Source organism: Pseudophryne corroboree, chromosome 4 (genome assembly GCF_028390025.1).
Source record: "Pseudophryne corroboree isolate aPseCor3 chromosome 4, aPseCor3.hap2, whole genome shotgun sequence".
Lineage (NCBI taxonomy): Eukaryota > Metazoa > Chordata > Amphibia > Anura > Myobatrachidae > Pseudophryne > Pseudophryne corroboree.
In genome coordinates this window covers 210,110,891-210,128,088 of record NC_086447.1, presented here as the reverse complement: position 1 = coordinate 210,128,088, position 17,198 = coordinate 210,110,891, and the positions used below count along the sequence as shown (strand labels likewise).

At 48.1% G+C, this 17,198-nt stretch overlaps 1 protein-coding gene across 2 annotated transcripts in view; it reads left to right on the top strand.

The window, feature by feature from the left end:
• The window catches only part of ACSL3 (acyl-CoA synthetase long chain family member 3), a 221,819-nt gene that overhangs the window by 190,659 nt on the left and 13,962 nt on the right, over positions 1-17,198 (top strand). For both annotated transcript variants that reach the window (XM_063915902.1, XM_063915903.1), the window contains exons 10-12: positions 11,052-11,224; positions 11,616-11,690; positions 13,838-14,029. In XM_063915902.1, the coding sequence (XP_063771972.1) occupies positions 11,052-11,224; positions 11,616-11,690; positions 13,838-14,029 (440 nt within the window). The remainder of the gene's footprint in view (positions 1-11,051; positions 11,225-11,615; positions 11,691-13,837; positions 14,030-17,198) is intronic.

Sequence of the window (17,198 nt, the reverse complement as noted above, 5' to 3'; positions counted from 1 at the left end):
ATTTTACGTGGGTTTAGTCTGAACATGTTAGACAACTCTTGTATGACCTGCAGGGAAAAAAAGCTTTTGTAGCATTAACTAATTGTACATGTGATGGGGAATACAGATTGTAAGATCTACTGGGGCAGGGACTGATGTGAATGGCAAAATATCTTTTAAAGTGCTGCGGAATATGTGTTGTGCTATATAAATAACTGATAATGGGGTATATGCAATTGCGGTCGAATTCCCGAAAATGTCGAAAAACGGGACATTTTCGCCCCCCAAAAAAAATCGACAATGCAATTCAGTACTTTCCGTCAAAAAAACGGACTTTCCAAATTCGACTTTTTGAAATTCGACATTTGTCAAATTCGACGTTTCTGCAATGGTACAAATGCGGCAATTCGCCAAAAGTATACAGGTTGAGTATCCCATATCCAAATATCCGAAATACGGAATATTCCGAAATACAGACTTTTTTTGACAGAGAGTGAGATAGTGAAACTTTTGTTTTCTGATGGCTCAATGTACACAAACTTTGTTTAATACACACAGTTATTAAAAATATTGTATTAAATGACCTTCAGACTGTGTATATAAGGTGTATATGAAACATAAATGAATTGTGTGAATGTGGAGACACTTTGTTTAATGCACAAAGTTATAAAAAATATTGGCTAAAATGACCGTCAGGCTGTGTGTATAAGGTGCATATAAAACATAAATGTATTCTGTGCTTAGATTTAGGTCCCATTGCCATGATATCTCATTATGGTATGCAATTATTCCAAAATACGGAAAAATCCGATATCCAAAATACCTCTGGTCCCAAGCATTTTGGATAAGGGATACTCAACCTGTATTCCATTGAAGTTTGGAAATTCAACAACAGTGCTTTTAGACAGTAAATTCGTCATTTTCAATCCGCCACACTTTGGTGGCGGAATCTAATAAAAAAAATTTAAAACATGTTTTCTCTGACGTCCTAGTGGATGCTGGGTACTCCGTAAGGACCATGGGAATAGACGGGCTCCGCAGGAGACTGGGCACTCTTAAAAGAAAGATTAGGTACTACATCTGGTGTGCACTGGCTCCTCCCTCTATGCCCCTCCTCCAGACCTCAGTTAGAATCTGTGCCCGGCCAGAGCTGGATGCACTTAGTGGGCTCTCCTGAGTTCACTAAAAAGAAAGTATTTGTTAGGTTTTTTATTTTCAGTGAGATCTGCTGGCAACAGACTCACTGCTACGTGGGACTTGGGGGAGAGAAGCAAACCTACCTGCTTGCAGCTAGCTTGTGCTTCTAAGGCTACTGGACACCATTAGCTCCAGAGGGATCGAACACAGGGCCCGACCTCGATCGTCCGTTCCCGGAGCCACGCCGCCGTCCCCCTTGCAGAGCCAGAAGACTGAAGATTCCGGAGAAAGTCGGCGGCTGAAGACTCCGGTCTTCAATAAGGTAGCGCACAGCACTGCAGCTGTGCGCCATTGCTCCCACAGCACACCACACGCTCCGGTCACTGGTGGGTGCAGGGCGCTGGGGGGGGGCGCCCTGGGCTGCAATTAGTATACCTTAAGTGGCAAAATGCACATAATACAGTTCTAAACTGCATATGTGCCTAATCCCCCGCCATAATTATTATTAAAAAAGCGGGAGAAGCCCGCCGCTGAAGGGGCGGGGCTATCTTCCTCAGCACAGCCAGCGCCATTTTCTCTTCACAGCTCCGCTGGAAGGACGCTCCCCAGGCTCTCCCCTGCAGTATACACTACGGAAAGGGTACAAAAGAGAGGGGGGGCACATAAATTTAGGCGCAAATTGTGATATAAGCAGCTATTGGGGGAAAATTCACTGTGTATAGTGTAAATCCCTCTGTTATATAGCGCTCTGGTGTGTGCTGGCATACTCTCTCTCTGTCTCCCCAAAGGACTTTGTGGGGTCCTGTCCTCAGTCAGAGCATTCCCTGTGTGTGTGTGCGGTGTGTCGGTACGGCTGTGTCGACATGTTTGATGAGGACGCTTACGTGGGGGCGGAACAGGAGCCGATAAGTGTGATGTCGCCCCCTGCGGGTCCGACACCAGAGTGGATGGATATGTGGAAGGTATTAACCGACAGTGTCAACTCCTTGCATAAAAGGTTCGATGACGTAACAGCTTTGGGACAGCCGGTATCTCAGCCCGCGCCTGCCCAAGCGTCTCAGAGGCCACCAGGGGCTCAAAAACACCCGCTACCTCAGATGGCAGACACAGATGTCGACACGGAGTCTGACTCCAGTGTCGATGAGACAAATGTACAATCCACAAGGGCCATCCGATGCATGATTACGGCAATGAAAAATGTGATGCACATTTCTGACATTAACCCGGTTACCACAAAAAAGGGTATTATGTTTGGGGAGAAAAAGCAGCCAGTGACTTTTCCCCCATCTGATGAGTTAAATGACTTGTGTGAAGAAGCGTGGTGTTCCCCAGATAAGAAATTAGTGATTTCTAAGCGGTTACTAATGGCGTACCCTTTCCCGCCAACGGACAGGTTGCGTTGGGAAACATCCCCTAGGGTGGACAAGGCGCTCACGCTTATCAAAAAAGGTGGCACTGCCGTCTCAGGATACGGCCGCCTTAAAGGAGCCTGCAGATAGAAAGCAGGAGGCTATCCTGATGTCTGTGTATACACACTCAGGTACTATACTGAGGCTTCAGCATGGATGTGTAGTGCTGCAGCAGCATGGTCTGATTCCCTGTCAGATAACATTGATTCCCTTGACAGGGATACTATTTTGCTAACCATAGAGCATATTAAAGACGTAGTCTTATATATGAGGGATGCACAGAGGGACATTTGCCGGCTGGCATCTAGAATTAATGCAATGTCCATATCTGCCAGGAGAGTATTATGGACTCGGCAGTGGACAGGTGATGCTGATTCTAAAAGGCACATGGAAGTTTTGCCTTATAAGGGTGAGGAATTTTTTGGGGACGGTCTCTCGGACCTCGTTTCCACAGCAACAGCTGGGAAGTCGACTTTTTTACCTCAGGTTCCCTCACAGCCTAAGAAAGCACCGTATTATCAAGTACAGTCCTTTCGGCCTTTAGAAAGGCAAGCGGGTCACAGGCGCGTCCTTTCTGCCCAGAGGCAGGGGTAGAGGGAAAAAGCTGCACCAGACAGCCAGTTCCCAGGAACAAATATCCTCCCCTGCTTCCACTAAGTCCACCGCATGACGCTGGGGCTCCACAGGTGGAGCCAGGTGCGGTGGGGGCCCGTCTCCGGAACTTCAGCGACCAGTGGGTTCGCTCACAGGTGGATCTCTGGGTTCTACAAGTGGTATCTCAGGGATACAAGCTGGAGTTCAAGACGTCTCCCCCTCGCCGTTACCTCAAATCAGCCTTGACAGCTACTCCCAAGGAAAGGGAGGTAGTACTGGTGGCAATTCACAAGCTGTACCTCCAGCAGGTGATAATCAAAGTTCCTCTCCTTCAACAGGGACGAGGTTACTTTTCCACAATGTTTGTGGTACCGAAACCAGACGGTTCGGTGAGACCCATTCTAAATTTGAAATCCTTGAACACTTTTATATAAGGAAGTTCAAGTTCAAAATGGAATCGCTCAGGGCGGTTATTGCAAGCCTGGAAGAGGGGGATTTTATGGTGTCACTGGACATCAAGGATGCTTACCTACATGTCCCCATTTACCCACCTCACCAGGAGTACCTCAGGTTTGTGGTACAGGACTGCCATTACCAATTCCAGACGTTGCCGTTTGGTCTGTCCAGGGCACCGAGGGTATGTACCAAGGTAATGGCCGAAATGATGATACTCCTTCGAAAGAAGGGAGTTATAATTATCCCGTACTTGGACGATCTCCTTATAAAGGCGAGGTCCAAGGAGCAGTTGTTGGTCGGAGTAGCACTATCTCAGGAAGTACTACAACAGCACGGCTGGATTCTGAATATCCTAAAGTCGCAGCTGGTTCCTACGACGCGTCTGCTGATATTGGGCATGTTTCTGGACACAGAACAGAAGAAGGTGTTTCTTCCGGAGGAGAAGGCCAAGGAGCTGTCATCTCTGGTCAGAGACCTCCTGAAACCAAAACAGGTGTCGGTGCATCACTTAACGCGAGTCCTGGGAAAGATGGTAGCTTCTTACGAAGCAATTCCCTTCGGCAGGTTCCATGCAAGGAACTTTCAGTGGGATCTGTTAGACAAGTGAGGATCGCATCTTCAGATGCATCGGCTGATCACCCTGTCCCCGAGGGCCAGGGTGTCTCTGCTGTGGTGGCTGCAGAGTGCTCATCTTCTCGAGGGCCGCAGATTCGGCATTCAGGACTGGGTCCTGGTGACCACGGATGCACGTCTCTGAGGTTGGGGAGCAGTCACTCAGGGAAGAAACTTCCAAGGACAATGGTCGAGTCAGGAGACTTCCCTACACATAAATATTCTGGACCTAAGGGCCATTTACAATGCCCTAAGTCAAGCAGAACCCCTGCTTCAAAACCAGCCGGTGCTGATTCAGTCAGACAACATCACGGCTGTCGCCCATGTAAACCGACAAGGCGGCACAAGAAGCAGGATGGCGTTGGCAGAAGCCACAAGGATTCTCCGATGGGCGGAGAATCACGTGCTAACACTGTCAGCAGTGTTCATTCCGGGTGTGGAAAACTGGGAAGCAGACTTCCTCAGCAGGCATGACCTCCACCCGGGAGAGTGGGGACTTCATCCAGAAGTCTTCACGCAGATTGTAAACCGTTGGGAACGGCCACAGGTGGATATGATGGCGTCCCGCCTCAACAAAAAGCTAAAAAAGTATTGCGCCAGGTCAAGAGACCCTCAGGCGATAGCTGTGGACGCACTAGCGACACCGTGGGTGTACCAGTCGGTTTATGTGTTCCCCCCTCTTCCTCTCATACCCAAGGTACTGAGGGTAGTAAGAAAGAGAGGAGTAAGAACTATACTCGTAGTTCCGGATTGGCCAAGAAGAATGATCTCGGAGGACCCATGGCCTCTGTCTCTCGGACAGGACCTGTTACTGCAGGGGCCCTGTCTGTTCCAAGACTTACCGCGGCTGCGTTTGAAGGCTTGGCGGTTGAACGCCGGATCCTAACGGAAAAGGGCGTTCCAGATGAAGTGATTCCTACGCTGTTAAAGGCTAGGAAAGACGCTGCCTGAAGTTCAGACGTTGTTAAGGGAGTGCTGCATATTCAGCCCCCTTTTGTGCCTCCAGTGGCACCTTGGGATCTCAACGTAGTGTTGGATTTCCTAAAATCACATTGGTTTGAGCCACTTCAGACCGTGGAGTTGAAGTATCTCACGTGGAAGGTAGTCATGCTGTTGGCCTTGGCCTCAGCTAGGCGTGTGTCAGAATTGGCGGCTTTGTCCTGTAAAAGCCCATATCTGATTTTCCATATGGACAGGGCAGAATTGAGGGCTCGTCCCCAATTTCTCCCAAAGGGTGGTATCAGCGTTTCATTTGAACCAACCTATTGTGGTGCCTGCGGCTACTCGGGACTTGGAGGATTCCAAGTTGCTGGACGTAGTCCGGGCCCTGAAAATCTATGTTTCCAGGACGGCTAGAGTCAGGAAGACTGACTCGCTGTTTATCCTGCATGCACCCAACAAGCTGGGTGCTCCTGCTTCTAAGCAGACTATTGCTCGTTGGATCTGTAGCACGATTCAACTTGCACATTCTGCGGCTGGACTGCCGCATCCTAAATCAGTAAAAGCCCATTCCACGAGGAAGGTGGGCTCTTCTTGGGCGGCTGCCCGAGGGGTCTCGGCTTTACAACTTTGCCGAGCTGCTACTTGGTCGGGATCAAACACTTTTGCAATATTCTACAAGTTTGATACCTTGGCTGAGAAGGACCTTGAGTTTGCTCATTCGGTGCTGCAGAGTCATCCGCACTCTCCCGCCCGTTTGGGAGCTTTGGTATTATCCCCATGGTCCTTATGGAGTACCCAGCATCCACTAGGACGTCAGAGAAAATAAGAATTTACTCACCGGTAATTCTATTTCTCGTAGTCCGTAGTGGATGCTGGGAGCCCGTCCCAAGTGCGGACTTTCTGCAATACTTGTGTATAGTTATTGCTTAACTATAGGGTTATTGTTCTGAGCCATCTGTTGAATGAGGCTCAGTTGTTGTTCATACTGTTAACTGGGTATAGTTATCACAAGTTGTACGGTGGTATGTGTCTTACCCTGGATTCCAAATCCTTTCCTAGTAATATCAGCTCTTCCGGGCACAGTTTCCCTAACTGAGGTCTGGAGGAGGGGCATAGAGGGAGGAGCCAGTGCACACCAGATGTAGTACCTAATCTTTCTTTTAAGTGTGCTCAGTCTCCTGCGGAGCCCGTCTATTCCCATGGTCCTTACGGAGTACCCAGCATCCACTACGGACTACGAGAAATTGAATTACCGGTGAGTAAATTCTTATTTTTTTTTTTATTTTTTTTTTGGGTAATAGCATATCTATTTATATTAGAAGGGATTAGGTACTTGGTTTGTCTATTTTGGAGGCACAAGTATTATTTATATATTTAATTTTTTTTTAATTTTTTTTTAAATGGAATGGTAAAAATCCGGAAAAAAATTGCGTGGGGTCCCCCCTCCTAAGCATAACCAGCCTCTGGCTCTTCGAGCCGGTCCTGGTTCTAAAAATCCGGGGGGATCCCCCGTATTTTTAAAACCAGCACAAGGGCTCTGCGCCTGGTGCTGGTGCAAAAAATACGGGGGACAAAAAGAGTAGGGGTCCCCCGTATTTTTTACACCAGCATCGGGCTCCACTAGCTGGACAGATAATGCCACAGCCGGGTGTCACTTTTATACAGCGCCCTGCGGCCGTGGCATTAAATATCCAACTAGTCACCCCTGGCCGGGGTATTCTGGGGGAGTGGGGACCCCTTCATTCAAGGGGTCCCCCCCCCCCCCAGCCACCCAAGGGCCAGGGGTGAAGCCCGAGGCTGTGTCTCCCCCCCCCCCCCCCCCCCCCCATCCAAGGGCTGCGGATGGGGGGCTGATAGCCTTAAGAAAATTGAAAGAATATTGTTTTTTTCCAGTAGTGCTACAAGTCCCAGCAAGCCTCCCCCGCAAGCTGGTACTTGGAGAACCACAAGTACCAGCATGCGGGAGAAAAACGGGCCCGCTGGTACCTGTAGTTCTACTGAAAAAAAATACCCAAATAAAAACAGGACACGCACACCGTGAGAGTAAGTTTATTTCACACATGTCGACACACATACTTAACTATGTTCACACGCCGACCTCTGTCCACTTGTCCAAGTAGAATCCACGTGTACCTGTGAATAAAATTATACTCACCTCAATCCAGTGTCCAGATTATAATCCACGTACTTGGCAAAAAAAAAAAAACGAACACCCGGACCAAACGGACTGAAAGGGGTCCCATGTTTACACATGGGACCCCTTTCCACGAATGCCGGGACCCCACGTGACTGCTGTCACAGAGAGGTCCCTTCAGCCAATCAGGAAGCGCTACTTCGTGGCACTCACCTGATTGGCTGTATGCGCGTCTGCTGTCAGACAGCGCATCGCACAGCTCCCTCCATTAGTTTCAATGGGGGGAGTTTTGCGGTCAGCGGTGGGGTTACCCGCGGTCAGCCGCTGACCGCGGGTGACCTCACCGCTGACGCAAAGTTCCCATCATTGAATATAATGGAGAGGCTTTGCGATGCGCTGTCTGACAGCTCAGACACGCATAGCCAATCAGCAGAGTGCCAGGACTTTGCGCTCGCTGATTGGCTGAAGAGACCTTTCTGTGACAGCAGTCACAGGGGGGGTCTCTGCATTCGGGGAAAGGGGTCCCATGTGTAAACATGGGACCCCTTTCAGTCCGCCTGGTTCGGGTGTTCGTTTTTTTTTTTGTGCCAAGTACGTGGATTATAATCTGGACACTGGATTGAGGTGAGTATAATTTTATTCACAGGTACACGTGGATTCTACTTGGACAAGTGGACAGAGGTCGGCGTGTGAACATAGGTAAGTATGTGTGTGTCGACGTGTGAAATAAACTTTTACACTCGCGGTGTGCGTGTCCTGTTTTTATTTGGGTATTTTTTTCCAGTAGAACTACAGGTACCAGCGGGCCCGTTTTTCTCCCGCATGCTGGTACTTGTGGTTCTCCAAGTACCAGCTTGCGGGGGAGGCTTGCTGGGACTTGTAGTACTACTGGAATAAACAATATTCTTTCAATTTTCTCAAGGCTATCAGCCCCCCATCCGCAGCCCTTGGATGGGGGGGACAGCCTCGGGCTTCACCCTTGGGTGGCTGGGGGGGACCCCTTGATTGAAGGGGTCCCCACTCCCCCAGGGTACCCCGGCCAGGGGTGACTAGTTGGATATTTAATGCCACGGCCGCAGGGCGCTGTATAAAAGTGACCCCCGGCTGTGGCATTATCTGTTTAGCTAGTGGAGCCCGATGCTGGTGTAAAAAATACGGGGGACCCCTACTCTTTTTGTCCCCCGTATTTTTTGCACCAGGCGCAGAGCCCGGTGCTGGTTTTAAAAATACGGGGGATCCCCTGTCATTTTTCCCCCCCGGATTTTTAGAACCAGGACCGGCTCGAAGAGCCCGAGGCTGGTTATGCTTTGGAGGGGGGACCCCGCGCAATTTTTTTTTCGGGTTTTTTACCGTTTTTTCCGTTTTTTTTAAAATCGGATCAAAATCCGTCAAATCGGCCGTTTTTTCGACAGCGGGACTGACGAATCCGTTTTTTATTGAATATGTTGAATTCCGGCACCCACTTGCCGGAATTCGACGGTCGAATTAAAAAACGGCGAAAAATTGCCGCGATTCGCCGGTAATTGCATATACCCCAATATCTGCTTTAAGCAACACAGGGCCTTTTATTGCTAATTGCCCAGAGTTAGGAACTACATGGCGCCTTTTATTGGCAAATGCTCAGAGCTATTAATATAATAGAGCCTGTAATTAGAAAGAAAGGGCTTTCTCCGGCCCTAACAGAGACTGTAAATGGAAGATTGACATTAAAGTACGTCCTGAAGCTTCTATTTCTGAGGATTTGCATCCTGTTTGCTTTACTGACACAGATGTACTCTTTCTGCTCTGTCACTAAGCAGTAGGCCGTATTATAGCTCAATTATTAATGGAACATGTGCTCTGAAAAGCATGCTGTAAAAACAGTGGGGAATAAATGTTGCTGGGCTGCAGAGGCCATTGTGCCGGTCTAGATGAGGCCACAGGATGGTGCATTATGGCGTGACATGAAAAGTAAACTGAACAAAGCATTGAGCCTAGAAGTCCTCGTCTGCATCCTAGGGAAGTGGCATGTCTCAGTCAGTTAATGGCTTAAGGTTAAGTCTGGAGTTCACCAGATGAACCTCCTGTGTAGGCCTCTGTAGTTACTTGTAGGTTTTCCAACTTCTAAGAATCTAGTGTGTTATGTCCTGCTCCAGCTGTTCTAGCAGAACGTTACTTCACCCCGCAGGGTAAATAAACCTTCCACAGAATTTGGGATTGTTTAAATCCTGTCCTATTTATCAGTGATTAATGCAGACATGATGCTGCCCTGTAAGGCTTGGATTATCGCACTGTTTGGGAGCATCTACTGTACAATCTCCATATCTGTAAAACATGAGTTTGTGGTTATGAAGCTGGTAGTACAGTATGTTGGGGCAGACCTCATTGGCGTCCTCTCTCAATTCTCTTATGGTTCATTAACTACTTTCATTTCATTACACCAAACATGAGTGGCGCTCTCTGGACAAAATATACTTACCGTATATACTCGAGTATAAGTCGACCCGAATATAAGCCGAGGCACCTAATTCTACCACAAAAACCTGGGAAAACTTATTGACTCGAGTATAAGCCTAGGGTGGGAAATGCAGCTCTAGCCGTACACAGCCCTCAGTGCCAGATATGCCCTCATAGTGCCAGATATGCCCCCACAGTGCTGCCAGATATGCCCCCACAGTGCTGCCAGATATGCCCCCACAGTGCTGCCAGTTATGCCCCCACAGTGCTGCCAGATATGCCCCCACAGTGCTGCCAGATATGCCCCCACAGTGCTGCCAGATATGCCCCCACAGTGCTGCCAGATATGCCCCCACAGTGCTGCCAGATATGCCCCCACAGTGCTGCCAGATATGCCCCCACAGTGCTGCCAGATATGCCCCCACAGTGCTGCCAGATATGCCCCCACAGTGCTGCCAGATATGCCCCCACAGTGCTGCCAGATATGCCCCCACAGTGCTGCCAGATATGCCCCCACAGTGCTGCCAGATATGCCCCCACAGTGCTGCCAGATATGCCCCCACAGTGCTGCCAGATATGCCCCCACAGTGCTGCCAGATATGCCCCCACAGTGCTGCCAGATATGCCCCCACAGTGCTGCCAGATATGCCCCCACAGTGCTGCCAGATACGTTCCCTCCCCAAGTGCCAGGTATGCCCCACAGTGCTGTTACTTACCCCTCCGTCGATCCCGCGCTGTCTTCTGGAGGGACACGAAGCACACAGCGTGCGCGGCTCTCCTGTGTCCCTCCTGCATCTTCGGCGGCCGCGGCGGGTCTATTATAGGAAGTGCCGGTTCGTGATCAGAGGTCACGAACGGGTATTTCCTGTAATAGAACCGCCGCTGCTGCCGCCGGAGATGCAGGAGGGACACAGGAGCGCCGCGCGCTGTGCGCTCCATGTCCCTCCTTCACACTGCTCTGCCTCTGCCTGCACTGACTCGAGTATAAGCCGAGGTGGCTTTTTCAGCACAAAAAAAAGTGCTGAAAAAGTCGGCTTATACTCGAGTATATACGGTAAGTCCTGTCTTCAGGTTCTTTTTTTTTTTTTTTTTTTTTTTTTTTGTATTTGTTTTATTTTAAAGAATGAAACCATAATGATGTTTTTATCTGACATATTTACCGGTGTTACTGTAGAAATTGCTGTTCATTGTGGTGAAGACATTGCATTTGATTCTAATAGAAGGTGTACACGATTGTCTGGTACTCCGTGCAGTGTCTGTGGGGTATGGGTATTTTGCTAGTGAAATAAATATGGTTGTGTGTATTCTGTTTGTGTGATACGGAAGTAACACAAATGTACTCTTCTTTGCAGGTTTGTGTTTTGGAAAGTAAGAAAGTTGCTAGGAGGGAAGATGCGCGTCCTGCTGTGCGGCGGTGCTCCTCTTTCTGCTGCCACCCAGCGCTTCATGAACATCTGCTTCTGCTGTCCAGTAGGGCAGGGGTATGGCCTTACTGAGACCTGTGGTGCTGGCACCATCACTGAAAGTGAGTGTGGACCTTGCCAAGATGATATGCAGCAATTGCCTTTTTAGGAGTGTGCATTTTCAGATGAGGAACTATATTACTTTTATACTGTCTCATTATTTTCAATGTGTATGTGACCTCCACAGGGATGAATGCAAAGGTGCATGATGAAAATAAATGTTCTCTTGTTACCATTAATATGGTATATTTGCTTTTATTAGCTTGCTTTTTTTTCTAATGAAGTATATTGCCTCTACCGCTCCTTTTGAGTGTTGGACGCCCCTGTGTTATCCTGCTGTTAATCATTGCAATGCACCCCATACATATTCAGTAACTTCAGTAAGAATGGAATCCTATAAAGAAGTAATTAGAATTCTGACCGTTTTTAATCTAAAGTTGATCTGTCTTTCAGTGTATGACTACAGTACGGGCAGAGTGGGAGCTCCTTTGGTCTGTTGTGAGATAAAGCTAAAGAACTGGGAAGAAGGTAAGTGAGTATCATTGGGCTGGCATTTATTGGCGCTTTGCAAAGTCTGCTAGATTCTGAGGTGCTTACTCTGTTCCCGTTGATGTGCCACGGGGCCTCACCGCAATGCAGTTTAATTCAGTAGGCCATCTACACTCATTTATCTGAACATCTCTCTAAGGGGGATGTGGTCAGGATACCAGCAGTCTGGATCCCAACTGAATATCAACAGTGGAATCCCGACAGGAAGTACTGGGATGAGGAATGTTTGGGGTTAGGTTGCAGGAGCGGATGGTTATGGTTAGGCTGGAAGAGGGGTGGGTTAGGGTTAAAATACTTACCGAGGTCCATTGGGATTTTGACCGTTAGGATGCTGCTCTCTGCATCCTGACCATCAGGTTGTGACTGCTGGGATTTCATACCCAACCCCTCTGAGGGTGTAAGGACAAAAAAGGCAAGATCGTAGTCCGGGTGCCTTCGCCTAACTATTACAGAGCTACTCCATGTACATCACTATGGAATCAATTGCCCCATTGAACTGAATCCCAGACATTATGCTGTATCTGGGGATAGGAAGTTCCAAATTTTGGCTGTAGTTTTTCCACTGTGTGGCAGCCAAGAATTTGGGCGTACATCAGATTTAATACATACCTGGAGCCGGATCTAATGAAGTCGGCTGGAGGTGCGGGTTCCCGGCCGTACTTGGATGTTTTTTAAAGCGGCAATCATATACAAGGCAAAACCATGCCTAGTAAATGATAACACTTGTGTACAAAAGACAATTGGTATTAAAGGGGCAGATGTATTAAGCCTGGAGAAGTTATAATGCAGTGATAGAGTAGTGATAACACACCAGCCATTCTTTACAGGTTTGAAAAATGACAGGATTTGAATGGCTGGTACATTATCACCTTCCACTTATCACTGCTTCATCACTTCTCCAGGCTTAATACATCTGCCCCAAAGTTAGCTGAGGAGCATGTTTTTTTTTCTTGACCACTCAGTTGTGGGAAATTCCATGAATGTTATGCAGAGCGTATACATGGGACCATTGCCAAATTGGCCTAATAAGATGGTTTTACAGCCCCCACATGCTTGTCTTGGCCAAAAAATCCATTGGATGACAGTTGCATAATTCTTTAGTATGTCAGTAACTCTGGTCTCAGATGAGCACCCTCTGCCTGCATTTTTTTAACATCTGTGTGCCTACCTGTCACACAACCTGATATGTCTGCTGCGGCCACCTCCGTGTGTGAGTAAACTGGATCATGTCATTTGGTGCAAAGGATGAGTAACTGACCATCCGGTGTGATCATATACTCAATGTCCTCTCTGCGGATGGATCTTGCGCATTTTAGCGCTGTGCATGCTCTGTAGCCCTCTAGGAGTGATTGTGAGACATACAAAAATCTGTTGCTTCTTTACTTGCGGGTCAAGGGGCTTTGCTGGTTGGTAACTAGGTGTTCACAGGCAGGCAAAGTTTTTAGCATGGGAGTGACGTTGGAATTGTGGGATATGGAGGGTTTAGTGTACATTAAGATAAGCTTGCTTTTAAAAGTATCGGGTATAGAGCTGGTACCTAGATAAGCATAACTGCATATGGGCGAATATACGTATTTCCTGCATGCACGCAATGGAAGTGTAATTGTAGACGTGTTGTGTGTTTCTTACATTGACAAATGCTGTTTAGAATGTAAGCGCGAGCAGACTTGCTATACCAAGTGATTCTGCTGCTGCTGTTACAGTGTTTGGAATGTTATCAGAGCTCTCATCGTGTGGGGAGTAGCTGTTGTAGGAATTGGAGTTTACAGTAAATGCCATTTTGATGAAGAGCGATCAACCTCAAAAATAGACTCTTATCTGTTCTTATCATATATCTTTAGGAGTGTTTCTGATTTTAGCAAGTGATATCTTGGCAGGAAAAACATTTCTTTATTCCTTATCATGAGACGTATTCTTTCCTCAAATGATTCAATTCCTAAATACAGCTCCTCATGAGGAGATCTCCAAAGTATAAAGAAGTGATAATGTATCTCCGTGGGAATTATTACATGCGCCTAACTATATTTATATGCCCCACTACTCTGCCAAGATTGACGTTTTACGGGTAAAACGGGTCATTTATTTTCTATTCTGCGTAATAATACAGAACTGGTTTTCTCACCCAGGTGGCTACTTTAACTCTGACCAGCCGAGGCCCAGAGGAGAGATTCTGATTGGTGGGCCCAATGTGACCATGGGGTACTACAAAAATGAACTGAAGACCAAGGAGGACTTTTTTGTGGATAACAATGGTCAACGCTGGTTCTGTACTGGGGATATTGGAGAATTCCACTCGGACGGTTGCTTAAAAATAATTGGTAAGTGTCAGTCAGTGATCAAATGACCATATTTCTCACTAATTACAATTTTTCTCTGACGTCCTAGTAGATGCTGGGAACTCCGTAAGGACCATGGGGAATAGCGGGCTCCGAAGGAGGCTGGGCACTCTAGAAAGATCTTAGACTACCTGGTGTGCACTGGCTCCTCCCACTATGACCCTCCTCCAAGCCTCAGTTAGATTTCGTGCCCGGCCGAGGTTGGATGCACACTAGGGGCTCTCCTGAGCTCTTAGAAAGTAATAGTCTTAGATTTTTTTATTTTCAGTGAGACCTGCTGGCAACAGGCTCACTGCAGCGAGGGACTAAGGGGAGAAGAAGCGAACTCGCCTGCTTGCAGCCGGATTGGGCTTCTTAGGCTACTGGACACCATTAGCTCCAGAGGGATCGACCGCAGGCCCAGCCTTGATGTTCGGTCCCGGAGCCGCGCCGCCGTCCCCCTTACAGAGCCAGAAGCAAGAAGATGGTCCGGAAAATCGGCGGCATGAAGACTCTGTCTTCACCAAGGTAACGCACAGCACTGCAGCTGTGCGCCATTGCTCCTCTCACACACTTCACACTCCGGTCACTGAGGGTGCAGGGCGCTGGGGGGGGCGCCCTGAGGCAGCAATAAAAACACCTTGGCTGGCTAAAATACCTCAATATATAGCCCCAGGGGCTATATATGAGGTAAATACCCCTGCCAGAATTCCATAAAAAACGGGAGAATAGGCCGCGAAAAAGGGGCGGAGCCTATCTCCTCAGCACACTGGCGCCATTTTCCCTCACAGCTCCGCTGGAAGGAAGCTCCCTAGCTCTCCCCTGCAGTCTACAAAGGGTTAATAAAGAGAGGGGGGGCACTAAATTTAGGCGCAGTATACATTATATATAAAAACAGCAGCTATAGGGGACATAACTTAGTTAGTCCCTGCATTATATAGCGCTCTGGTGTGTGCTGGCATACTCTCACTCTGTCCCCCCAAAGGGCTTTTGTGGGTCCTGTCCTCGTTTAGAGCATTCCCTGTGTGTCTGCGGTGTGTCGGTACGGCGGTGTCGACATGTTGAATGAGGAGGCTTATATGGTGACGGAACAGAGGCCGATATATGTGATGTCGCCCCCTGTGGGGCCGACACCAGAATGGATGGATAGGTGAAAGGTATTAACCGACAGTGTCAACTCCTTACATAAAAGGGTGGATGACGTAACAGCTGTGGGACAGCCGGCTTCGCAGCCCGCGCCTGCCCAGGCGTCTCAAAGGCCATCAGGGGCTCAAAAACGCCCGCTCTCTCAGATGGCAGACACAGATGTCGACACGGAGTCTGACTCCAGTGTCGACAAGGTGGAGACATATACACAATCCACTAGGAATATCCGTGACTTGATCCCGGCAATAAAAAATGTGTTATACATTTCTGACTTTAACCCAAGCACCTCTAAAAATGGGTTTTAGGTTTGGGGAGAAAAAACAGGCAGTGTTTTGTTCCCCCATCAGATGAATAAATGAAGTGTGTGAAAAGCGTAGGTTCCCCCGTTAAGAAACTGGTAATTTATAAAAAGTTACTGATGGCGTACCCTTTCCCGCCAGGAGGATAAGTTACGCTGGGAGATATCCCCTAGGGTGGATAAGGCGCTCACACGTTTGTCAAAAAAGGTGGCACTGCCGTCTTAGGATACGGCCACTTTAATAGGTACCTGTTGATAAAAAACAGGAGGCTATCCTGAAGTCTGTATTTACACACTCGGGTACTAGACTGAGACCTGCAGATAGTGCTGCTGCAGCGTGGTCGGTGACCCTGTCAAACAGGGATACTAGTTGGCAAACATAAAAACATATTAAAGACGTCTTATATATGGGGGATGCACAGAGGGATATTTTGCCGGCTGGCATCCAAAATAAATGTAATGTCCATTCTGTCAGAAGGGTATTAGAGACCTGTCACTGGACAGGTGATGCTGACTTAAAAAGCGCATAGAGAGCCTTATAAGGTTGAGGAATTATTTGGGGATGGTCTCTGGGACCTCGTCTCCACAGCAACTGCTGGGAAGAAATAATTTTACCTCAGGTTTCCTCACAGACAAAGGTACAGTCCTTTCGGCTTCAGAAAAGCAAGCGGGTCAAATGGCGCTTCCTTTCTGTACAGAGACAGGGGTAGAGGGAAAAAGCTGCACCAGTCAGCCTGTTCCCAGAATCAAGATTCTTCCCCCGCCTCCTGTGAGTCCACACCATGACGCGGGTGCTCCACAGGTGTAGCCAGGTACAGTGGGGGGCCGTCTCAAAAATTTCAGCAATTAGTGGGCTCGCTCACAGGTGGATCCCTGTTTCTTTCAAGTAGTATTTCAGGGGTACAAGCTGGAATTCGAGATGTCTCCCCCCAGCCGTTTACTAAAATATGCCTTGCTGACAACTCCCTCAGGCAGGGAGGCTGTGCTAGAGGCAATTAATAAGCGGTATTCCCAGCAGGTAATACTCAAGGTGCCCCTACTTCAACAAGGACGGGGTTACTATTTCACACGGGTTGGGGTACCGAAACCGCATGGTTCGGTGTGACCCATTTTATATTTAAAATCCTTGAACACATACATAAAAAAATTCAAGTTCAAGATGGAATCGCTCAGGGCGGTTATTGCAAGCCTGGACGAGGGGGATTACATGGTATCCCGGGACATCAAGGATGCTTACCTGCATGTCCCCATTTACCATCCTCGCCAGGAGTACCTCAGATTTGTGGTACAGGATTACCATTACCAAGTCCAGACACTGCCGTTTGGACTGTACATGGCACCGAGGGTGTTTTATCAAGGTAATGGCCGAAATGATGATACTCCTTCGAAAAAAGGGAGTTGTAATTATCCCGTACTTGGACAATCTCGTTATAAGGGCGAGGTCCAAGGAGCAGTTGGTAGTCGGGGTAGCACTATTTTGGAAAGTGCTACAACAGCATGGTTGGCTTCTAAACAGTCCAAAGTCACAGCTGGTTCCTATGACACGTCTACTGTTCCTGGGGATGGTTCTGGAAAACCAGAAATAGTGTTTCTCCCGGAGGAGAAAGCCAAGGAGTTGTCATCTCTAGTCAGAGACCTCCTGAAGCCAAAATAGGTAGCGGTGCATCATTGCACGCGAGTCCTGGGAAAAATGGTAGCTTCCTACGAAGCAATCCCATTAGGCAGGTT